At 48.4% G+C, this 25,344-nt stretch overlaps 2 protein-coding genes across 3 annotated transcripts in view; both read left to right on the forward strand.

Annotated features, from left to right (window-relative positions):
* Positions 1–20,038, forward strand: part of map3k22 (mitogen-activated protein kinase kinase kinase 22) — a 31,063-nt gene extending 11,025 nt beyond the window's left edge. For both annotated transcript variants that reach the window (XM_058060388.1, XM_058060389.1), the window contains exons 4-18: positions 3,822–3,931; positions 4,753–4,790; positions 9,976–10,075; positions 10,202–10,318; positions 10,835–10,949; positions 11,736–11,869; positions 11,979–12,052; positions 13,114–13,175; positions 14,587–14,658; positions 14,815–14,979; positions 16,998–17,146; positions 17,206–17,337; positions 17,420–17,549; positions 18,748–18,925; positions 18,997–20,038. In XM_058060388.1, coding sequence (XP_057916371.1) covers positions 3,822–3,931; positions 4,753–4,790; positions 9,976–10,075; positions 10,202–10,318; positions 10,835–10,949; positions 11,736–11,869; positions 11,979–12,052; positions 13,114–13,175; positions 14,587–14,658; positions 14,815–14,979; positions 16,998–17,146; positions 17,206–17,337; positions 17,420–17,549; positions 18,748–18,925; positions 18,997–19,225 — 1,805 coding nt within the window. In that variant the 3' untranslated portion in view covers positions 19,226–20,038. The remainder of the gene's footprint in view (positions 1–3,821; positions 3,932–4,752; positions 4,791–9,975; positions 10,076–10,201; positions 10,319–10,834; positions 10,950–11,735; positions 11,870–11,978; positions 12,053–13,113; positions 13,176–14,586; positions 14,659–14,814; positions 14,980–16,997; positions 17,147–17,205; positions 17,338–17,419; positions 17,550–18,747; positions 18,926–18,996) is intronic.
* A 229-nt stretch (positions 20,039–20,267) lies between these two features.
* Positions 20,268–25,181, forward strand: cry-dash (cryptochrome DASH). Its single transcript, XM_058060551.1, has 14 exons — positions 20,268–20,562; positions 21,507–21,679; positions 22,003–22,096; positions 22,192–22,322; positions 22,950–23,098; positions 23,169–23,257; positions 23,333–23,406; positions 23,480–23,569; positions 23,714–23,793; positions 23,870–23,929; positions 24,000–24,157; positions 24,360–24,479; positions 24,565–24,741; positions 24,806–25,181. The coding sequence occupies exons 1-14, from the start codon at positions 20,500–20,502 to the stop codon at positions 24,908–24,910; spliced, it is 1,563 nt and encodes a 520-aa protein (XP_057916534.1). The 5' UTR covers positions 20,268–20,499; the 3' UTR covers positions 24,911–25,181.
* The last annotated feature ends 163 nt before the right edge of the window (positions 25,182–25,344 follow it).

A 25,344-nucleotide genomic window follows, 5' to 3' on the forward strand; every position in this document is an offset into this window, starting at 1 on the left:
GATTTTGTCCGAAATAGGCGGAATCCGTTATAAAAAATCCGATATATGCAATGAATTTTTATTGGAAATACATTACAGAAAAATCGCTTCTTTTTTATCTGTCCGTTGTGAGCGAATTTCCGATATATCCGAGTCCGATATATCCGAGGTTTACTGTAATTACATTGCCGCATTGGACAGTGGGTCACAGCCCCGGGGCTTTTCTCTTTGAGTTCGAATTCCCACCGGGCAGGGGTGCATGACATTAAAGGTAGAGAGAGTATTGTTGACATTGTTGTTAAAGAATGGCACGCTGCCGGGATACCGACGGCGATGTTTGCATACGTGGAAACATTAACTCCCATCACCGCCTCCGTTACATCACAGCCATTATTCCCAGTCACAAATTAACTTTGTGGGTCTCGCAGATGCTACGTATCAGCTTTAATGCTGTTGTAGCTAGCTGACACTTTTGTTGGGACGGTGTGTGTGTGTGTGTGTGTGTGTGTGTGTGTGTGTTGTGCACATTTGGCTCAAGCTGCTAATCCTGCCGGATGCCTTTGCCATGATGTGTCACTCGGCACCAGGAAATCCCCTCAATGTCTTTATTCACACACACACACACACACACACACACACACACACACACACACACGCTGGCTTGGCCTTTTTGCTTGCAAGTGGCAGCTCAGTGAAAGCTGGTCTTCTGACTGTCCTGCAGCCTTTTAGTATCCAGCCAGAAGTCCCTTAAATATATTTATACGTTTTTTTGTAGCTTCTCCTCCTCGCAGCCTGGTAACAAAGTTGCAGAGCAATGATGCAACAGCCAGCAATCAGCCTGCATTGTGTAATGTTGTTAGAGCTGCTTGGCGAGCTGGGACCGCCCCCTCCCCCCCTCCCTCCCCCTCGTTTCCCCCTTAATGCGCGTCACATTGTACCCAAACATGTGAAAAAAAGCACCGTAATTAACGTGTAATTGCACGAGTGCTGCTGATGTTGACACAAGCTTTCATCCAGAGGCTAAATCAATCCATGCTAAAACTAAACCAATTACATTTCAATAGGCGGCAGATACAGTAAGTGAACATCAATCCAATATGATGGGGTTCTAGCAGCTCCAGGGATGGTAGCGACACAGCCACTTATGTTACCGTGCATGCTAAAAAAAACATCCGTATCCGTAAAAATGACAGTGATAATTATGCCACAAATAGATTGCAGTCCTGTGGGAAACCCTGCTTTGCTTTTATTAAAACGCTGGTCCCACTACACCCTCCTTGGTAAAAGTGGTACAGGCTAGTACAGGCTTAGCTAAGGTCAAGATACCAAAACTCTCGAGGGGAGGCCCCATCCTTGACCAGAGGATAACCTTCCAGCGCCATCGTCCCGCTGAAGGATGGAGGACGGCAAGGCCTTCTCTCAAATGCCCCGTAGGTGCCGGGGTTATTTTAGGACGTGGTGACAACGAAGGGCGAAGCGTTCCGTGGTCCCCCACCGTGCACCGCCGATGACGTTGCTGTCATCTGGTTTCATCACTCCTTTATTTCCACTTTTCCCTTCTGAACGTGGCGCTCTTCACACACACACACACACACACACACACACACACACACACACACACACACACGGGCAGCCCTGTTGTTTGTTTTGTATCCTTGACTGCGAGCACACAGCCTAGTGTGGTGCTCCCACACTGAAACAACACACGTCACGCCACAGAGACAACCGCCAAGAAGTTCGGAAAAATGGCCTCCATGATGAAATCCTTTCTGCTGAATTATCCCCAAGATAAAAGCCACCACATGGTTGTCTATCACTAAATGTATTTCTATCTATCTATCATATCTGTCTCTAGGTTTATACCTAACTTGCTTTTACGGCGGTGAAACATATTTTCCCAAGTGTTCACCGCTCACTGATTCAATTAAAAAAAGAATTCATTCATTTCCTGAAGTGGAATACAGAGGACAGACGCCGTGACTCAGTTCCTTCCTGTTGGGAGAAGCCCCGCCTCCTCGGCCGCTTAGTCATGCTCTTACTTTGTAACCGCTTCGGACGCAGACCCCGCTTGAGGAATGCCAGCTATTTTGCCGTGCTATCTCTTTCTCCTCTTGTTCTTCAAGGAGCAGGAAGACGTCAGCGCTTCCCGTCACCAAGTCAAACTGCCGTCGCCTCATCTCGCGGTCGATATTTACGGGAGGGAAAGCTAGCGCTCTTTTTGTCTGACACGCACCCGTGAGGACAAGCAACATTTAGTTGGGGCGGCCCGCCGTGAATACATTTGGGCCACCACAGATACATTTGCTGCTATCTCATTTTGGATTCCCCCATACAGCTTTTTCACTTCCGATATTGATATCACAGCCTTGAATATCGGCAGACAGATATCCATCCATTATCTATCAGCACAATTACATACCTTGGTTAACATTAGTGTGTTTTTTGGTTAACATCCAAAATGTTAGCTTATGTTGGGACACTTTTCCATGCAGTAGCTGCAGGCCAATATAATCCTTGCTTTTGTTTTGCTGATATCGGTCCTATATTTGATATCAGTACTGGATGGGGACATCCAGGTAGTGAGCAGGTAGTGGCAAATCTATTTGTGGCGGTCCACATGTGTTTGTGGCGGGCCGCCATCGATACATGAATGAATGTGCCATGTTTTATTTGTGTTGTTTTTGTACCAGGTCACCTTGCATTGTTAGAAAGTCACACACAGATGAAATATGTTCTACTTATTATTATTATTATTATTATTATTATTATGGAAACTTTCACATCAAAAACACTGTACTGTGCCCTTTACTGTAGATTGTTTGCTGAAATGTTATGAGGAAATGAATGAATAGGTGGCTGATGGGGCTATTATCCTATCACAATAATAGGGAATAATAGTCTTTTAGATTAGTCAAAGCGGGTTGGGCAGTCCGTCCGTGCACGTCAGTCTTTGTGTCTTATCACCTCCCCATGAACCCAACCCACTGACCCACACTTGGCAAACAGTGGCACCGAGATCAAATGGCATCACACAGCCCATCTGCTGACCCACACACACACACACACACACACACACTTTGAAAGAATGCGGCCTTTCCTGCTGGGGCTGCGGCATTGAAGGGTGGATGTATCGTACGTACTCGCATCAACACCCTCCTCTTTAGGTCCCTAGTCAGCACACCCCTTAATGGCTGCTAATAACGTCTGGTTACGACATGAACGAGCTGATTAGAATCACACAAGTCCCACCCCTTCGCTTAATTTCATCACCCGCCTGTCAAAATGGAAAAGTCTGTCTCGAGCTTACGTTTGCCGTGACGTGTGTTGGCGGACGCCACCCCGAAACCAAAACTTCCTGGAGCGGATTTCTTGTTAGTTCCGTATCGTGTGATCATCGCGTGGGTCCCCTAATGTTCGTAACCACGGCAACCTGCTTGGCACCCCAATCGGCGGGTGTTGTAGGGGTCAAACTAAGAAAAGGAGGAACACTATCCATCTTTTCATGGATTTCCATCATTTTTAAATTTGGTGTTTATAATAATAGACCAAAAGTAGATCATAATCATAACGCTGATGTGTCATCAAAGATAATTATGGTGCTTGGCTGCTGGGTGTGTCTTATGTCGGAGTCGTGCGCGTAGGCGGATTTTGAGCAAGATGTTCGATGCTTATCATAAACAATAAAAACGTAACAAAAGAAAATAGTCGAGGAGGGAAAGTGTTTCCCGGGTGTTCCACTCCGCCCAGTGGAAACATCGTCACCGCCTCCTTCACAACCACCGCCAAAGTCATCGTGTTTTGTTCCGCTTGATGGAATGTGTGTTTTCTGCCCCCCCCCCCAGATGACGAGGAGGCACTCAACTCCATCATGAAGGACCTGGCAGCGCTGGGTTGCTGCTACACGCCGCACAACAGCCACAAGCCCAAGAGCAGGACCTTGCTGTACAAACAGGTCATTTCATTCGTTTCATTCGTTTCATTCAGCCAACACATTCATTCACAAACATGGCCGCCACACACATGGCCGCCATGCTGTCCTGGATCCAAAGGATGACAATATTTAATGTAAAGCCATCCATGTAGATATGCTAACAGCTGCGTATGATTATTAGAAAATGTTTCCACTTCAGTACTTTCGTTTCATGGCCGACATTTTGCTCTGAAAACGACACAAACACTCCACCAACATGGCAGACACTCCACAAAGATGGCCGACATGCCAAAACCGCCAGTGATTCCTCCCATGTAAAAGTACATGGAAGTACGTATCAGTACTTAGAAGTACAAAGTCAGCGCTACACATGACTGATGATGTTCCTGTTGAGGGTCTTGTCAGCAAGGCAGCAGAGGATGGATTTGCTCCTTTAAGAACGGCGCCCATGCGAGTGTTTCCCGCGTGCAGCGAGAGATCAAGGGTGGCGATAATCAAAACATGCGAGCGCGGAGAGTTTCTGTTGAGAGTTGCCTCGGCGAGCGGGGAATGGGGGCGGGGTTACCGCCTTCTCCTCGTCCAATGGGCTGCACCATGACCTCACGCAGACTTCCAGGCTCCTCTGGATTCCTGCACCCTCGGGTGATGCTTCTATAAATAGACATCATCTGATTGTGTCACCTTTTTTGTGTCACATGACCGCCTTATCTCTGTGCCGCACGGCTCCACTAAACATTTAAAGCACACTTTGGAGCGCGGGCGCACAATCAAAGTACCGCCATCGACGCATGAATCACTTTCCCTTGTCATGACTCCCTTCTCTCCTTGTTTCTCCTCAACAGGATGTAAGAGTCAAGCTGGAGCATGAGAGAGAGAAACGGTACGTTGGATTGGATTTTCACGCCTCCATCCCTGCCTTAACTCCTCGTTCTTTTGTTATGCCGGGGATTTCGAGTGGATGGGAAATCACAGTTCCGTGCCAGAGTAGCGTGGAAAGAAGGAACATTCTTGGGTTGACATTTAGCCGAGGCCTCGTGTTTCAGCCTTGGTCGGAGGCGGGGGGGGGCTTTCATGGGCCTGAGAGACTAAAAAAGAGTGCTGGTGATTCTGAGGAGCGTCCAACCTTCCTGGCGTACCTCCCACCTTCTGTGGTTCCGGCGTTTCCTGCAGGACTCGGGTATTCTTTATGTGTGCATCATGTCACATGACCGCTTGAGGCCAGGTCCACAACAATATCCTGTACATACACAGTACTCCCTCGCAATATTGCGGTTCGATGCTGTTATATGAATGTATGGGCTCGCCCTCGTGATAGTGGCTGCACACACGGTGGAAATTTGGGGATGAAATGTTGGCATCGCTTGGCATCGCCTAGCATCTCTTGGCATCGCTTGGCATCTCTTGGCATCGCCTGGCATCTCTTGGCATCGCTTGGCATCGCTTGGCATCGCCTAGCATCTCTTGGCATCGCTTGGCATCGACTAGCATCTCTTGGCATCGCTTGGCATCGCTTGGCATCGCCTAGCATCTCTTAGCATCGCTTGGCATCGCCTAGCATCTCTTGGCATCGCTTGGCATCGCTTTGCATCGCCTAGCATCTCTTGGCATCGCCTGGCATCGCTTGGCATCGCCTAGCATCTCTTGGCATCGCTTGGCATCGCCTAGCGTCTCTTAGCATCGCTTAGCATCGCCTAGCATCTCTTAGCATCGCTTAGCTTGCCTAGCATCTCTTAGCATCTCTTGGCATCGCTTGGCATCACCTAGCATCTCTTAGCATTGCTTGGCATCGCCTAGCGTCTCTTAGCGTCTCTTAGCATCGCTTAGCATCGCCTAGCATCTCTTAGCATCGCTTAGCATCGCCTAGCATCTCTTGGCATCGCTTGGCATCGCTTGGCATCGCCTAGCATCTCTTGGCATCGCCTGGCATCGCTTGGCATCGCCTAGCATCTCTTGGCATCGCTTGGCATCACCTAGCATCTCTTAGCATCGCTTGGCATCGCCTAGCGTCTCTTAGCGTCTCTTAGCATCGCTTAGCATCGCCTAGCATCTCTTAGCATCGCTTAGCATCGCCTAGCATCTCTTAGCATCTCTTAGCATTGCTTAGCATTGCCTAGCATCTCTTAACATCGCTTGGCATTGCCTAGCATCTCTTAGCATCGCCTAGCATCGCCTAGCATCGCTTGGCATTGTTATATGAATGTATGGGCTCGCCCTCGTGATAGTGGCTGCACACACGGTGGAACTTTGGGGATGAAATGTTGGCATCGCTTGGCATCGCCTAGCATCTCTTAGCATCGCTTGGCATCGCCTAGCATCTCTTGGCATCGCTTGGCATCGCCTAGCATCTCTTGGCATCGCCTGGCATCGCTTGGCATCGCCTAGCATCTCTTGGCATCGCTTGGCATCTCTTAGCATCGCTTGGCATCGCCTAGCGTCTCTTAGCATCGCTTAGCATCGCCTAGCATCTCTTAGCATCGCTTAGCATTGCCTAGCATCTCTTAGCATCTCTTAGCATTGCTTAGCATTGCCTAGCATCTCTTAACATCGCTTGGCATTGCCTAGCATCTCTTAGCATCTCTTAGCATCGCCTAGCATCGCCTAGCATCGCTTGGCATTGTTATATGAATGTATGGGCTCGCCCTCGCCCTCGTGATAGTGGCTGCACACACGGTGGAACTTTGGGGATGAAATGTTCACCACACTGGAACACAAAGCAGCAGAGATGCCTCAGCAAGTTCCCTAATTCTCTTCTGGACATGGAACAGTCCTTAAATGACAAACAAAGGCCTCCTCTGCGCCATCTGAAGAAGCGCCAGAGGGACCAGGACCAGAATAATTGCCTTAAGTTCAGCCGTGCGTCAGAAGCAGGGTGACAGCGTGTGCACGTCCAGCAGCCTCTTCTCCTTTCCACAGCTCTAATTGGCTGCCGGCATGGAGGAGATGAGATGTCTAGTATGTTCCCCGGGCTTTGGTCCCACCCTCGTTTATGATACGGGAGCTCCGACATAAGAATTCACTGAAACCATCCTAAGAAAAGGAAAGCAATAGATTAGACATTCGGTTGTCATGAATTGTTGATGAATTCATGAACTTCTGACCATCCCAGGCCTCGTGGCCACCACACATCTCGTGGCCACCACACATCTCGTCACGGCTCATCATGTGACTCCCCTGCTAATTATTCATTCATTCATTTTCTACCGCTTATTCCTCACGAGGGTCGCGGGGGGTGCTGGAGCCTATCCCAGCTGTCTTCGGGCGTAAGGCGGGGTACACCCTAGACTGGTGGCCAGCCAATCACAGGGCACATATAGACAAACAACCATTCACACTCACATTCATACAATTTGGAGTGGCCAATTAACCTAGCATGTTTTTGGAATGTGGGAGGAAACCGGAGTACCCGGAGAAAACCCACCACATGCAAACTCCACACAGAGATGCCCGAGGGTGGGATTGAACCCTGGTCTCCTAGCTGTGAGGTCTGCGCGCTAACCCCTAGACCACCGTGCCGCCCCCCTGCTAATTACTGGATAATCATTTCTCCACCATGTGCAATGCGTCCTGCCTTTTATTTGATTCCAGACCGTTGGTACTGATTCTGGTCCGCTCACGTCCACCTTTAAGTTCTCTCAGCGCCAAATAATCCCACACAGCAATTCCCATCCCAGTTAGCTGCCGTGATCGGGAATCCCGCCGCCGTCCGCTGGTCTGCCTGAGTCAGTAGAACCGCGCTGCCCGTCCACAATGGAATCTAATTGGCGCGTCTCTTTTCATTGGCAGGCTCTGGAGCTTTAGGGCAGGAAATGGGAAGCCGGTGTGTTTTTTTCCCTGGTTTTGCCTCAGGGCCGGAGCGTAACGGAGCAGACTTTGTGTGTGTGTGTGTGTGTGTGTACATGTGTGTGTGTGTGTTTGCTGCAAATGGTGCCCTTTTCTTGCCACGATGCCTTGACAGGAAGGAACGGCATATCTTTGTGACGCTCAGGCTGGTTATCACACTCATCATCTGGGAGCATAAACAAGACAAGGAGCGTTGTGATCTGCTGGCCTCCCTTTTCCCAGAATCCTCTGCAGCCATTAAGATAGGCCCACGTCTTGTCCTGTGATGAGGGAATGCAGTAACAACACGCTCTTTTATTTCTTTCTTCGTCAGGATATACTATAACGAGATAACGGGGGCCGATTCTTCAAAAGCGTGAAGAAAAGGGAATAAATGCGTCTCTTTCCTTTTGTTTTTTCAGGCCTGTCAGCGTTCTATTCTGTAAATATCTCAGCGTCTGTCTATCTTTCACCCTGTCAGTCTTTAGAGAGCAGGGAAAGACACACATCCTGCTGCTTTTGCTGCCACTCCACTTTTCCTTTTTTCTTTTTCACCACCCCCTTCCTCTCAGGAAGTTTCCCATCTGCCTTTGTGTGCTGGCTGGGATGAGGGAGGCCCGGCCGTGTTGAAACAGCGGCCGACGCGCACGCTGATTGGGAAGGCGCGCTCATGCGTGCATTTTTGCTAACAGCCGCTGATAAAAATGGCGAGGCCCGCATGCAGCACGTAGGCCTTCACACGGGGACGTGCACGCCAATGCGTCTTGTTGCTACCGGAAGCGTGGCATCGCTTGGCATCGCTTGGCATCGCTTGGCATCGCCTAGCATCTCTTAACATCGCTTGGCATCGCTTGGCATCACCTAGCATCTCTTAGCATAGCTTGGCATCGCCTAGCATCTCTTAACATCGCTTGGCATCGCCTAGCATCTCTTAGCGTCTCTTAGCATCGCTTAGCATCGCCTAGTATCTCTTAGCATCGCTTAGCATTGCCTAGCATTGCCTAGCATCTCTTAGCATCTCTTAGCATTGCTTAACATTGCCTAGCATCTCTTAACATCGCTTGGCATTGCCTAGCATCTCTTAGCGTCTCTTAGCATCGCTTAGCATCGCCTAGCATCTCTTAGCGTCTCTTAGCATCGCTTAGCATCGCCTAGCATCTCTTAGCATCACTTAGCATTGCCTAGCATCTCTTAGCATCGCCTAGCATCTCTTAGCATCGCTTAGCATTGCCTAGCATCTCTTAGCATCTCTTAGCATTGCTTAGCATTGCCTAGCATTTCTTAACATCGCTTCGCATTGCCTAGCATCTCTTAGCATCACTTAGCATTGCCTAGCATCTCTTAGCGTCTCTTAGCATCGCTTAGCATCGCCTAGCATCTCTTAACATCCCTTGGCATTGCCTAGCATCTCTTAGCGTCTCTTAGCATCGCTTAGCATCGCCTAGCATCTCTTAGCATAGCTTGGCATCGCCTAGCATCTCTTAGCGTCTCTTAGCATCGCCTAGCATCTCTTAGCATTGCTTAGCATTGCCTAGCATCTCTTAGCATCGCTTGGCATCGCCTAGCATCTCTTAGCATTGCTTGGCATCGCCTAGTATCTCTTAGCATCGCCTAGCATCTCTTAGCATCGCCTAGCATCTCTTAGCATCTCTTAGCATTGCTTGGCATCACCTAGCGTCTCTTAGCATCTCTTAGCATCGCCTAGCATCTCTTAGCATCTCTTAGCATTGCTTGGCATCACCTAGCGTCTCTTAGCATCTCTTAGCATCGCCTAGCATCGCTTGGCCTCTATCTCATATCAAGTAGTGGTGATGATAGTCGTCTTCCACAAGCACAGAAACACCCCTATTAAAAAAGTCAACACGTCACTGTATTTGACGGCCCTTGAACGCACCATTGTGTGTGCTCCCACACAGACAGACTGACCTCTACGGGTCATTGAATACATTCTCAGATTTTTAGATTTGTCGCTAGTTGCCTCCTTGAAAAAGCGTGTGTAGGGGTATCTGAATAATATCCATACGTCCATTTTCAGCCCCGCCCATCAAGTGGGTAAGCTGGAGCCTATCCCAGTTGTCTTGCAGCCATAGGCTCAGCACACATTTGTGTTGACTTTATTGTAATTGTATTCAGGTTACGTAACCCGTGTGTGTTTGGCCGCACGTTGATATTAGCTGGAAGAAAATAGGATTTTTTAAATATTGTTTTTTTGTCCACCTTTGACTCTCCACCTCCTTTCTTCCCAGGATCATCCCCTTCCACAGGCCGCTCAAGTTCAAGGAGCTGCTGCAGAAAGTGACAGAGGCCTTTGGCCAGCAGTTGGAGATGTTCTTCACGGAGAAAGAGGTACAACAATGTCCATTGGCTACATCCTCCACTTTAGATGTTCCTCCAATATCGTGGTGCTTTCACATACGACAACAATGCAGCACAGGAAAGGTCACCTTGGGTTTGGTTTTTGTTTTTTTTTAGCTGCTTCTGCCCCTGAAGACCCAGGAGGACCTGGACCAGGCTCTGTTGTCCTTAAGCTGCAGCACAGCCACCAACGGGCTGCTCAGGATAGTGCTGAAGACCCCCAAGAACAACCATGTGAGACCCCCAAAAAGCACTCAAACACACTTGTCCAATGGCGCCAGGCCGATATGCATCACTTAGAGCAGGGGTGGGCAAACTTTTTGACTCGCGGGCCGCATTGATTTAACAAAATTGACAGGGGGCCAGACTATATATTTTACGCATATAATTCTAACAGTCCACCTGGAATGATTGTATCTGTAAGTGTCATGCAACCTGCTATGTGTATGTGCTTGTGTCCTTTTTTCAGGAGCACTTTGTAAACAGCAGATCACATCAAATAAACAAATTGATTAAAAAAAAAACTACCTAAACCATCAAAAGGTTGGCTAAAGCCATGATGTCAGGTTGTATGTTAAGTTTGGAAAGAACGTGCGGGCCATATTTAAACACTTGGCGGGCCGGATGTGGCCCCCGGGCCGTAGTTTGCCCACCCCTGACTTAGAGGAAGCGTGATGTGTGGACGCGTTGCACTTCCTGTCTCATACCCCCGCCCCCACACCCCCACACCCCCGATGCTCTTCCTTGCAGTACCTGCAGGTGAACAGCAGGGACAAGCAGAGCGAGATGAGGTCATCACGCTCGCTGGGCGATCTGAAAGGCTCGCTGCTGAAGGGCTCGGAGAGGGTGCGCAAACACTCCACAGGTGCTCATATTCATATTTCATATTTCATATTTCATATTTCATATTACATCAGACGTGTTCTCATCGCTTCGTGTCCTCCTGAACTTTATCGGGGTTGTTGAGGGATGGACGGGGACAGAGGAAAGCACAGCTTATTTCTAATAATCCATAAGTACCGTACTTTTAACATATTGGATAATTCATAAGTTTACGTTGCATTTGACTGACATTTTATGGATATGAAGGTTAGAAAAGGGAAAAGCTGTTGCGAGAATAAATATGAATCAGTGGGAGGAGAAACCAGCTTGCATATGTTACCAATTGTGGTTTAAAACAACAGAAATAAATAATAAAAATTATATATCATATTCAAACATAAATATTTTCCCAATGAAACTGCCATTTACGGCCTTTGTCGTTTTTTTTTTAGCTTCTGGAACTGGAAATGAAAAAAATGGAAATTGTAGCAGTCATTCTTCCGAGAAGGATGATGCAATATTAGTAATATTAGTAATGTTGGAATATTAAAAATGAAAGTTGAAAAATGAAAGACTAAGGAGGAATAAAGGAGGAATAAGTTTATAATATTCTGATAATAAATGGCGATATGCCGCTAGCGTTGGTATCCTCCGGTCCCGTTGGGGTCGATCAAGGGCGCGCGTTGGTCTCGGTAATTGAGGTCACCTGCGGCGACGTGCTTTTGTAAATCATTCCTCCGCTCGGCGCCGCGAACGGCGATCATCACAATAGCCCCGCCCCCCTGTCGGTTGTCTTTGTCAGAGCTTAATGCTGACTTCCTCCCTTCAGGGTCCCTGCACACGGGGCGCACCTCGCCGCCCCCGGGGAGCGTCCCCGAGGAGCAGCAGCAGATCGCTCGCCAGGGTTCCTACACCAGCATCCACAGCGAGGGCGAGTTCATCCCCGAGACCCAGGACCTCAGTGTAAGAACTCCAAGTCGGGCGGAGGCGTGGCTAATCTTGTGACCCCTGGACTCGGGGGCGAGGGACTGAGGGGCGGCTGGCGTTCTGACGGACTCTTGTGTTGTTTCAGATGTTGGATGCCTTCGGCAGCGCGGGCAACTCGCTGTCGAGCAGCTGTCAATCAATCGAGCAAGCGCTGGACAGGTGAGTTTGAGGGTAAAGCGCCTTTAAAGAATGGGGTCACCTTGCTGTTGCCATAGCAACACCACTCTTTATCCCGACGCCTGGACTCCACCGCCGCTATCACAAGAGGAGCAGACGGAGAGACAGGACACGGAGAGCGAGAGAGCGGGAGAGTGAGAGAGTGGGAGAGCTAACGAGAGGATTTGGAGTGGAAAGGGAAAAAGAAAAGCGAGTGAGCGAGTGAGCGAGTGAGTGAGCGAGCGAGGAGAGGAAACGTCTCTTACCTGCACGAGGCTTATCGGGCCTGCAGGCCCAACAACAATGGCAGGAAACCGCTGCATGGAACTTTTCCCTGCCAGCGAGCATGCGTGCCCCTTATCCAGGGGTCCCGTGGCCCCGCGACGCCCCTCGGTCAGCAGAGACGTCACTCCCTGACGGGGGAGGGGCGCATAAGCCAGATATGATGTTATGAAATATAAGGCGCCGCTTGCTTGGACTTTTCATTCTTCCACCGCTGTCATCTACGCACAAATGAGCAAAAGTCTTGGGTCAGCACCGCCTTAGCGGCTCCATTGACCTTTTATGTCACTTTGACAATGTTAGCATGTTAGCATTTCTTTTCGCAGCGAGATATGAAACGTCTTTGGGGCAGTCGTAGTGTTTCCCACGCTCATGAACGTAACTGGCCGTGACGCACGTGATGCTGGGGGGTCAGAAGGTCAGCCTTTTAATATGGTGCTCATCGGATGCTTCATAACATCTACGATGAGGGGAATATGCAGGGTGTGAGCACCCCCCCCCCCCCCCCCTCCCATTCGAGCTGGGACTGTATGAAGGTCTCGTGGTGACCTTGAGGATTCAGATGCATGCAACATGCTGCTGATCACGTCTCATTCAGGACCGTGTTGGACATCAGTTGAGACTCAAAGATTTTTAGCTGCAACGCAGAAGTCGAGTACACTCAGTTGGGGATGGGGGGCAGGGGCGGGGGCGGGGGCGCCATCACAGAACAGGACTGCGAGTGAAGATAAGGCGGCGAGCGGAATGTTTTTTAAAGTCTTCTTCTCTTCTTGTGATTGCAGCCCACCTTTCTCACAGAACAACCGCGACAACAATTACCTGAACCTCAGCTACGAATACAAAGGTGAGTGCGGGAGGGAGGGTGAGGGGGAGGGGGAGGCGTGTGAGCGCGTGACGCCAGCGTGCACGGCCGAGCAGGAAGGCCGCTTGCTCCCTCTGTTTGTGTTTGTTATGATAGTCGCAGGAAAGGAACTGGAGCTCTGTTTCCTCCTGGCTCTCGCTAATGAGCCGCTTTTCCACCAAACGGAGAAGAAGGGAGGAGGATTTTTGTCGAGAAGTCCCACTGTCGGCTTGAACGGGAATGGCGTGACGTCTTAGCAGCGCCGCACAATGAAAAGTGCACGGGAAGCAAAGGACAACAATGCAGGAAGTCCAGCATTTGGTTCCTTTTGCCTCTGTTTACCCGTACGACGTTCATGTTAGCGCTTGGACAGGAACTGCAGCAGGACAGTCCATTCTGTACACTGGGAAGGGGGGGACCGTGCATGGGACCTGGTCTATAAACCCGCTTGGAGCTTTTTTGGACTAGTCGTGTCCCATCACGTGCATTCATAAGCCGCCTCTTTTTAGCTCTTTTTATGTCTTTAGTCTTGCATCAGGAATGGGCTAATTGGCAGAACTGCAAAAATAACCTGCACTTTCAATTCCGAGGTTCTGAAAATGGAGCTGAAATACACACACCCCCCCCCCCCCCCCACCCCACATGGAGGGCGTCCCCAAACGTGGGCGCCCCCTCCCGACTTTACAAGGCAAAGCATCACCTCAGCAATCCCTGCTACTTGGTGGAAAGGGTCTGTTAGCTCGTCATAATCCCAACCGTTGGGGGCCAGGCTGTCCCCGTGTCCCCAGGGGGCTCAACACACACACACACACACACACACACATGCACACGCACACACACACAGATAAGACCACCCTGCCCCTTTGTGAAGACTTCTTCCAACCCGCTGCCTTTCTTTCTCTCTGCCAGTGCAGAAGAAGAAGAAGGTGTGGAGGTGTTCATTGTGTGCACCACTTGCAGGCCCCCTCGTGCACACACACACACACACACACACACGTGCACACACACACACGTGCACACGCACACGCATGCACACACACATCCAAGTGTAAAGCTGCACGGCCCTCTCCACCGAGAGCTCCACTATTTGTTTATCATTCCCCCGTTGAGTCGATTTTTCCTCTCCGTTCTGCGCCGAGCTAAACACAAAAAATAACTCCCGTCGCCATGGGAGACGGCCGCAAAAACAGCAGGGGGGGGGGGGGTCATCTGACAGAACAGCTGCTTCCAATTGAAAGTGTCTCTCGCTGTTCTCTGTTGTGTGTTTGCGTCAGCGCTCGTCCTCACCTGCCTTCAGTTACGGCTGCGCCAGGCCAAGCCGGAGTCACATGACCTCTCCCGGCCGCCGCCATGCAACACTCGCACTCGCTCGTCTGTCGCTTTTTTCAATCACGGCCTGTTTGTCCTCCATCAGGACGCCACGGCAAGGGCGGGACTTTTCCTCGCCAGTTCCAGCTGCCCAATCGGACCAAGGACTACGGAGATCGTGAGTATTTTCTGGCTAGCAATGATTTACACAGCCGCCCCGCCACTTCCTGTCTGAGAGGAAGCGGGAAGGCCGGGGCTCCCTCGCCGCACCTGTGGAGCACCACCCGCCCCCCCCCATTTGACAGCAATATGTCTGCTTTTGGTCTTCCTGTAGGTCGCAGGACTCTTCCACGCAGCTTCATGCCGCAGGAGAACCTCTTCCAGCTGGTTCCCTCCAGCCGCACACGCAGCTACAACGGAGACGCCACCATGCAGTACGCCGAGCTGCGCTCGCTGGGACGCCCCCCCGACAAAAGCTGCCAGCGCGGGACGGCCAAGTGTGAGTTTTCTTCCCCATAGTTCTCAACTCCTGGTTCCTCACAAGTCCTGGAGACTCGAACTATGGCGCCTCTGCTGGTTGGAGTCCAGTCCTGCGCTCAACACGCCGTCCGTCCATTTGACATCCATCCATCCATTTATCCATCCATCCAACCATTCATTTGACATCAGTCATTGACGTCCATCCATCCATTTATTCATCCATCCATCCGTCCATTTGACATCAGTCATTGACGTCCATCCATCCATCTATTCATCCATCCATCCACCCATCCGCCCATTTGACATCAGTGATTGACATCCATCCATCCATCTATCCATCCATCCGTCCATTTGACATCAGTGATTGACATCCATCCATCTATTCATCCATCCATCCGTCCATTTGACATCAGTGATTGACATCCATCCATCCATTTATTCATCCATCCACCCATCCGTAATTTGACATCAGTGATTGACATCCATCCATCTATTCATCCACCCATCCGTCCATTTGAGATCAGTGATTGGCATCCATCCATCCATTTATCCATCCATCCATCCGTCCATTTGACATCAGTGATTGACATTCATTCATCCATCATCCATCCGTCCATCCATCATCTATCCACCCATCCATCTATTCATCCATCCATCCACCAAGCTGTCCATCCATCCATCCATCATCCATCCATCCATCATCCATTCGTCCATCCAACATCCATCCATCCATCCGTCCATCCAACATCCATCCGTCCATCCAACATCCATCCGTCCATCCAACATCCATCCAACATCCATCCGTCCATCCAACATCCATCCAACATCCATCCAACATCCATCCGTCCATCCAACATCCATCCAACATCCATCCAACATCCATCCAACATCCATCCGTCCATCCAACATCCATCCAACATCCATCCAACATCCATCCAACATCCATCCGTCCATCCAACATCCATCCAACATCCATCCAACATCCATCCAACATCCATCCGTCCATCCAACATCCATCCAACATCCATCCAACATCCATCCGTCCATCCAACATCCATCCGTCTATCCAACATCCATCCGTCCATCCAACATCCATCCATCCAACATCCATCCGTCCAACATCCATCCGTCCATCCAACATCCATCCGTCCAACATCCATCCGTCCAACATCCATCCGTACATCCAACATCCATCCGTCCAACATCCATCCGTCCATCCAACATCCATCCGTCCAACATCCATCCGTCCAACATCCATCCGTACATCCAACATCCATCCGTCCAACATCCATCCGTCCATCCAACATCCATCCGTCCATCCAACATCCATCCGTCCATCCAACATCCATCCGTCCATCCAACATCCATCCGTCCATCCAACATCCATCCGTCCATCCAACATCCATCCGTCCATCCAACATCCATCCGTCCATCCAACATCCATCCAACATCCATCCGTCCATCCAACATCCATCCGTCCATCCAACATCCATCCGTCCATCCAACATCCATCCAACATCCATCCGTCCGTCCAACATCCATCCAACATCCATCCGTCCATCCGTCCATCCAACATCCATCCAACATCCATCCGTCCATCCAACATCCATCCGTCCATCCAACATCCATCCATCCATCCATCTTGTAATAATATCAATCATCCGAGGAGTGGAGAGGAAGTAGGAATGTTGTGCGGTGAGTTGTTGTCCCGTCAGCAGCGTGTGGGCGTTAACGAGGATGTTTGTGACAGCGAGGCCGCCATAAAGCGTCTTTATGTGTTTAGTGTGAGAGCTCGGCGGTCTGTGGGCCGTCTCGTGGGTTCTTCCCGCCCCGCCCGCCCACGCGCCGCCAAACGCGGCCACAAAGAGCGTCCGCTAATGCCCAGACAAAGTCTCGCCGTCTGAGCCGCGGAGATCATCCCTTCCCCCCCCGCCCCCCTTAGGCGCCGCGGCGGGAAATTAGCGAGGATGAGATGAAGACGGACTCTTCTGGCTTCCTCTCACGTGCGATGGCGTGACTTCTTTGTGGCTCTTGCAGCACCGCGGGCGCCGGTCAACTGGCGGCAGGGCAAGCTGCTGGGGCGCGGGGCCTTCGGGGAGGTGTACCTGTGCTACGACGCCGACACGGGCCGGGAGCTGGCCGCCAAGCAGGTGCCCTTTGACCCCGACTGTCAGGAAACCAGCAAGGTGAGCGTGAAGAAAAAGCCGAGTCGTGGGGCGCGGCGTCTCAATGTTTTGGGGTGCAGGAGGTCAACGCTCTGGAGTGCGAGATTCAGCTGCTGAAGAACCTTCGCCACGACCGCATCGTGCAGTACTACGGCTGTCTGCGAGACCTGGAGCACAGGAAGCTCACCATCTTTGTGGAGTTCATGCCCGGGGTGCGTGTTTGCATGACACCGCTTCCTGTTTTTTTTTTACGTCTGTCCCATTTTGACGCTGACGGACTCGTTCTGACCTCAGGGTTCCATCAAGGACCAGCTGAAGGCCTACGGGGCGCTGACGGAGAAGGTGACCAGGAGGTACAGCAGGCAGATCCTGCAGGGCGTGTCCTACCTGCACAGCAACATGATCGTCCACCGAGACATCAAAGGTGACAAGCGCCACTCTTGGCTCATTTCCTCCTGGCTGGGAAGGGCGGGGCTATTTCTAACGCCGGCTTACGCAACACAAACCTTCTCTTTGCTTCCTTTTTGGCGGGGAGTGGCGGAGAAACGGCACGCTTCTAAAAATGTTTGGAAAATCTTTGCTTTAGCGGTCACGAGCGCTTTGAGTCACCTCAGCGGGAGCGAGGAGGGAAAGGTCGCGTCTGAATGGAAAAAACAAGATGGACGCAGGCGGCCGGCGGTGGGATTTGTTCCACACCAAAAAGCTGTTAGCGCTTCCTGTCGAGTCCACGAGGAGGCAAACAAACACCTTTGCTGCAGTTAGGATGGGGTGGGGGCGGGGTGGGGGGGGCATGGACGCCATCTTTAGGAAGAACGTTCTAGATGGACAACTGAATAGATTTCATTGGTGGGAAATACGAGGGGGGGCCTTTTTCCAGATCTGCACCAAAGTGTGACACTTACTCCTTGGAAATTAAAAATAAAAACTATGACAAGAATAAAAACATGTATACATATATTAAATTAATATTAAAATAATAATAATTATTATTATAAATATTATTGTATATTAAATTAATATTAAAATAATAATAATTATTATTATAAATATTATTGTATATTAAATTAATATTAAAATAATAATTATTATTGTTATAAATATTATTGTATATTAAATTAATATTAAAATAATAATAATTATTATTATTATAAATATTATTGTATATTAAATTAATATTAAAATAATAATTATTATAAATATTATTGTATATTAAAGTAATGTTAAAATAATAATAATAATAATAAATATTTATTGTATATTAAATTAATATTAAAATAATATTCAATATTAATATAATATCATATTTAATCTAAATATGAAATATTTAAAAAAATAAAAACATTTGCTAAGTGTGCTAAGATTATGATAAAACAGCAAAATTATAACATTAGTTTTTTTCTTAATTTGAATAAATACTATCTTTAGAAATATATACATTTTCATTATTGTCATGTTCTTTTCGGAGGGATGTTTTATGGAATAATTCCAACAAAAATAAATCCTGACACGTGATTGGCCCTCGAGCGTCTAGGCCGGTCCAGGTTTTCTTTGCAGGTGTTTTCAGGTCCTCCAGAGCCTCTTTAGTAACGGCGTCTTGCTCGGCTTCTCTTCCGCCCACCCAGGTGCCAACATCCTGCGGGATTCCTCCGGGAACGTCAAGCTGGGAGACTTTGGAGCCAGCAAACGCATCCAGACCATCTGCATGTCCGGCACCGGCATCAAGTCCGTCACCGGGACCCCCTACTGGATGAGCCCGGAAGTCATCAACGGGGAGGGCTACGGCCGCAAAGCCGACGTGTGGTAAGAAGGACGCCGGTTGAGATGCGCGTGATGACGTCCGTCACGTGATGTTCTTGCGTGCGTGTCTGCAGGAGCGTGGCCTGCACCGTGGTGGAGATGCTCACCCAGAAGCCCCCCTGGGCCGAGTACGAGGCCATGGCGGCCATCTTTAAGATCGCCACCCAGCCCACCAAGCCCACGCTTCCGGAGGGCGTGTCCGACGCCTGCAGGGACTTCCTGCGGCAGGTCTTTGTGGAGGAGAAGTGGAGGCCCACCGCCGACGTTTTGCTCAGCCATCCCTTTGTGCAGGGGGGCTTCTGAGCCCCCCCCCCAAGGCCCGCTCTCATGCACTTAGCGGACTGGTGTTGGTAGTACTGTAACGCCACCCCTCACAATCTTTTTATACTCCAAGTATTTCTCATCAGCGCCTTACCATAAGACTTTCTAAGCCTGAATGTTTTTTAAACTAGGATTGCACTTTTTTTGATATCACGTGACCTTTTCCACCATGCAGGATAATCACCTGAGGAGATATTTTTCTAGACTTTTATACGTGATTTCCTACCAAGACGGCTCAAGCAGCAACAGCGGCCGCCGTTGACTCCAGGCCAAAGAGGATGTGGAAGAAACATTCAGGTTGGGTTGACTTCCAGTATTAATTCTTTTCTTGTTGTTGAAAAACCTGATGCGGCGTCGCGTTGCCAAGACGACAGGAAGTGTCTCACCGTTGCCTTTACTTTGCTTTGCTCGCTGAAAGACGCCAAGCAAATCACCAAAAACAAAAAGCTTGTTTTGACGCTGCCGTGGCACTTTCAACAGCAATGATCAAATCTTTTTATTTCGCTCTCGTCTGTGCCTTACCTACTTGTAAAAAAAAAAAAAAACACTTTTTTATACGGAAACATATATAAATATATATATATTCTGTAAATACACTTTGTTCTGCACTTTTGTATGACACTCCTCAACATTATAAGACGTCTCATAGCTGTGTTCCACAGTAGATTGTCTCTGAGGAGCTTTGGATCGGGACTCACTTTGAATTTGTCTTCATGACAAAGCCTCCACAATTCAACTTTATCAAGTTATTGATCTTTTGTACATCTAACTTAATAAATCAAAGGTCTAATTCCCTTTTTTCTGTTGAATGTGTGTGTTTATTTACTTCAAACGGCAATGAAAATAAGCGTTGAAGTTTAATTTCTGTGAACATCACAAGTTATCATATCTGAAAAGAAAAAGCTGATACAATAATTCATGTTTTACATTTCTGATTGAAATGTGTTCATAATAAGACATCTCAATGATGACATGAATGGAAACGACTCACAAGTTTATAAACCTGAACCACCCATTTTGTTTTAAAACATTTATTTATCCAAGCACTTAAGATGAAAAGAAATAGTTGAAGTAAAAAAAAAAACATCTTATAAAAGTGTTGTTTTGTAACCTGTTTGGTAACGTGTGTGTCAACGTGACCGACTCTCAGCTGGAACGTGAGCCGAAGGAAGGGAGTCAGACCCGGCGAGAAGCTGCCTCAGACGGACCGCTGAGAAGATTGTGGTTGTTCTTCCTAGCTAAAGACAACAAAAACCATGTCTGCTTCACGGACTATTATTTGTTTACTAAGAAACGACTTAAGACTCCACGACAATGAGGTAAGACCAAACAACTCCAGCTCATGTACGTCCCAGTTGTCTTAAAGTCTGACTTTAATTATCGTAATTAGCGTTTTGCAATGCATGCTAACGTTTTCAATGACATATCTCAGTTTGATTTGTTTACATCGTCGCTACAAAGCTAGTTTTGCACGGCTAGCTTTAGCTCGCTAGCAGTAGGATTTTCCGGTCCAGCCTTTCAAAATAACACCGTCACAGGTCCTTAAACTCGATGATTGTACAATTCAGCTCAACTGCTTGTATGTGGAGCAACAGCTATTATTATTATTATTAAGTTAAAACAAAAGTTGAGTGACATTTTAGATCATGTGTGTACGGTTTCACGATTCAGATTTGCACAGCTAATTTAGCTAACGAGCAACCGGAACTTCCTGCCTACGACTTTCATAATAAAGCCATTGTAGGACATTTGAAGTAACTATAGAATTCATCTTAGACGCTTACCTTCAGCGTAAACATTTCATACGTCAAGCTAAAACTAAGCTTCTTAGTGACATTTTAAGACGAGTTCGCAGCGTTATGTACATCACCACCATCAAGCTCGTGTTGCACTCAACGCCATAACGAGCCTCAACTTCCGGAAAAGTCTTTCGCAATAAATCATTTTAGGCTCAATCAACTCTAAACGTCAAGTCAAAAGTAAAACACCACTCCATGACAAGTGGAAACTTATAATATAACAAGGGCAGTGTGAAATAGTAACAAAAGGTTTATCATTAATCGTTTTCACTTCCGGTTGCACTCCAAAATAAAACACACGTGTGTTTCAAATGAAATGAGCAACACACACACATCTTAAATACCTTTAAGAATCTTGTAGTAGCACAAAACATTGAGGTTGAGAAGACTGAACAGTATACAAGAATCTATACATTTATTGTATAGTGAATAGAAATGACAATAACACGTCTTGTTCATTGCAGCTGTTCCACTTTGCTCAAAAGCACGCGGACTACATTGTGCCGCTGTACTGCTTTGACCCCAGACACTACGTGGGAACGTACAACTACAACCTCCCAAAAACCGGACCTTTCCGTTTGCGCTTCTTGCTGGAAAGTATCCGAGATCTGAGGAAGACTTTGGTCAACAAGGGCAGGTAAACATCTGATGACTTGCGGCTGTCTGTTTGTGTCTGGAATGATGATGTTCCGATATTTCATGCTTCCCTTTGCTGTGAGAGCCCACTCATGCAGGTGCAGCCGGACCAGGACACATCTGTGTTTATGCTAACATGTCTGCTGCTGTTCAGCCATGGGAATCCTTCCTATCCTTCTCTCCAGGATGCAGCTTGCCTGGCATGCTGCTAACCTGTGTGTGTGTGTGTGTGTGTGTGTGTGTGTGTGTGTGTGTGTGTGTGTGTGTGTGTGTGTGTGTGTGTGTGTGTGTGTGTGTGTGTGTGTGTGTGTGTGTACACCACAGCAACCTCGTGGTAAGACGGGGCAAGCCAGAGGAAGTCGTCGCCGACCTTATCCAGCAACTGGGCTCCGTCAGCGCCGTCGCTTTCCATGAAGAGGTGCTTTCTCTCTGTCTCCCTCGTACTCCACCATGCAGGACCAGAATAAAACGATATTCATGCCTCGACCTCGCCTTCCTCTCATCCCGTTCCAGGTCACTTCCGAAGAGCTGACTGTGGAGAAAGGAGTGAAGGACGCGTGCGCTCGCATGAAGGTCAAAGTGCACACCTGCTGGGGGTCCACGCTCTACCACCGAGAAGATCTTCCATTTCCGCACATGGCAAGGTGACACACAAGCAGAAGATGGGCTGTGAAGGAGCCATTCACGTCTTTTATGGGAAACAAAAAGCACTCTTCGGTTTATAAAATAAATCTTCCATCATTTGGCAGTTAAAAAGCAACAATACCTTCCTCTGTCCACATTAGAAATGCGTCGTCAGGCCGCCCAAGCAGCAGGTGGCGCTGGAGGCCCCAACCAATCAGAAGTGTAAACAAAGCGGTTCTTGGAAAAGGCCTCAAAATACTGGCAAAGCAGAGTTTAAGTCACATTTTGATCAAAGTTAACACATTAAAAATTATAAATATAATACGATTATTTAGTTTTTCAATTAAAATTAAAAACATTTGTTATAAAGTTAATATTTTTCTCTTTTCCTTTACCTTTTGTGTGTGAACAAACTGGCTAAATGCTTTTTGTCTTTAACAATATTTCACTATTATTATTATATTGTTTTTTAAAGGTTTTTAGTCAATACTTTTGTACTTTTTTAACATAACATTGTGAAAAATCAAATGTGTCCCACCGAAACAGTAGTATCGTGTTTGTTGCAATACGCACTTTCGCCAGTAGATGTCACTGTTGCTCCTCTTCAGCATCATGACCGATTAGATGAGTTGTCCTTTTGTTGTCAGGCTTCCAGATGTTTACACTCAGTTCAGAAAGGAAGTGGAATCCAGAAGTCACGTCAGGCCTGAGTTCCCGACCCCGGACCGCCTTAGACCCCTCCCCCAAGGACTGCAAGAGGGAGCCATTCCCAGCGCGGAAGACCTGCAGCAGACAGGTGGATTTTTTTGCAGCCGTGGATGATTTGTCTGTTTTGTTCTCGTCTAATTCCTGATTTCCTCCCGCAGAGCCCGTGAAGGACCCACGCTCCGCTTTTCCATGCGCAGGCGGAGAAAGTCAGGCACTGGCCAGACTTCAGCACTATTTCTGGGACACGGTGAGTGCAGCTTATTGTGTTATTTACACCAACACGTGGAGCTATATGCTAAACTTAACCAAGTCTTTCCCGTAGGATGCGGTGGCGTCGTACAAGGAGACACGTAACGGGCTAGTGGGCGTGGACTATTCCACCAAATTTGCACCCTGGTCAGTGTTTTTTATTTTAGTATTTGATCTATAAATAAGTGGCAATCCCTCATAACGAGTTCCCACTCTGCAGGCTGGCCTTGGGCTGCATTTCACCTCGCCATATTTATCATCAGGTACGCAAGTACGAGAGGGAGCGCACGGCCAATCAGAGCACGTATTGGTAAGGAGTCACACTATCAAATTATTATTATTATTATTATTAACTTTGGTAGAGATGTAAGGCAGATTCTTTCATACAGAGCTTATTTTAGATGTATTAGGAATATTATTATTATTATTATATTCATACTGTTTTTATTGCCAGGGTCATTTTTGAGCTTTTGTGGCGAGATTACTTCAAGTTTGTGGCGCTCAAATATGGAAATCGTCTGTTTCAAGTCAAAGGTAAAAACCTGATAAGTTGATTTAGTTTTTGTTGTCGTTCCCATCAAGTAAAAATGCTTTCAACGTCTCCCTTCAGGACTTCAGGATAAATCCGTTCCCTGGAAAAAGGACGTGCGGCTTTTCACTGCGTGGCAAGGTTTGCACAGCAATAATCCCAGGATGTCGGAATGTGTTGGAATCTGTACTCATGGAATTCTCGTGTCCAGAGGGGCGCACCGGGGTCCCCTTCGTGGACGCCAACATGAGGGAACTGGCCGCGACCGGCTTCATGTCCAACAGAGGGCGCCAAAATGTGGCCAGCTTCCTCACCAAGGACCTGGGCCTGGACTGGAGGATGGGGGCCGAGTGGTTCGAGTCCCTTTTGGTAAGTAATTTAATGATTATTAATTGATTATGATAGATTTTTCATAGTGGTGTACACTTCACTGCTCTCGTTTATTTGACTACTTTTATCTTTTTAGCATAAAAACTGTTGAGTTTGTCCTTCATACGACCTTCTACTTAGCATCAGTGGTGACTTGTTGTCAGTGAAGGCATCGTGGTCATGTGATGCCGCTGCTTTTAAGGTGGACCATGACGTGTGCAGTAACTATGGCAACTGGCTGTACAGCGCCGGGATCGGAAACGACCCCAGAGAGAACAGGAAGTTCAACATGATCAAGCAAGGCCTGGACTACGATGCTAACGTACATTTCCCTGGCGGCGGCGGCATCGTGTCTGGTGATGCTGGGATGGGATTCACCCCACCCCCCCTCTCATCTTCCTCCTCAGGGTGACTTTGTGCGTCTTTGGCTTCCCGAGCTGCAGAAAATCCGAGGCGCCGACGTCCACACGCCGTGGACGCTCAGCACGGCGACGCTGTCTCACGCCGACGTGTCCCTCGGTGAGACGTACCCGTCCCCGGTCGTGGTGGCGCCCGAATGGAGCAGACACGTGAACAAGAAAGCGGTGAGTCTATTCCCAAACTAATCACGTGGAAGGAACACGTGTGGAGTGACGCGTTCCTTTTCAGGGCGGCATCGTGCCGAGGGGGAAGAAAGGATCGTCTCACCCCCCCAAACAGCATCGGGACAGAGGCGTTGATTTCTATTTCTCCAGAAGCAAGAACCTGATGTAGCTACCTCGTCAGCAGCACATGAATATTGTACGGCGGGGGGGTTCCTCAGGGCCGCATGCATAAACATGACATCTTTTTTTATAAACTGTGTGCTTCATCTTTTTATATCTACTTTCTTTAGTTAGATTTAAGTGTAGTTTGTCACCTGGAGGTCAGGACTGGATTTGACCAAGTGTACCTATTGATTTGACCTCATCAAATGTCATGACCAGAGTGGGAGGTGCGCAACAAGGTGCGCTGTATTTGGGGACATGCTCCGAGCAGCCGGTGTGGTGGGAAGCCCCCCCACCCCTCGCCCCCCATTGAGCATTGGCACATGTGATGTGGATGTTTATTTCCAAGTGAGCTCAGGGGGAGTTACCACAGCCAGGAGGAAAAGGAGCGCTTGATTTGCTCACCTGCACAGTTGCTTAAATTATCGGAGCTATTTTTAT

The sequence above is a fragment of the Doryrhamphus excisus genome, chromosome 21 (genome assembly GCF_030265055.1).
Source record: "Doryrhamphus excisus isolate RoL2022-K1 chromosome 21, RoL_Dexc_1.0, whole genome shotgun sequence".
NCBI lineage: Eukaryota > Metazoa > Chordata > Actinopteri > Syngnathiformes > Syngnathidae > Doryrhamphus > Doryrhamphus excisus.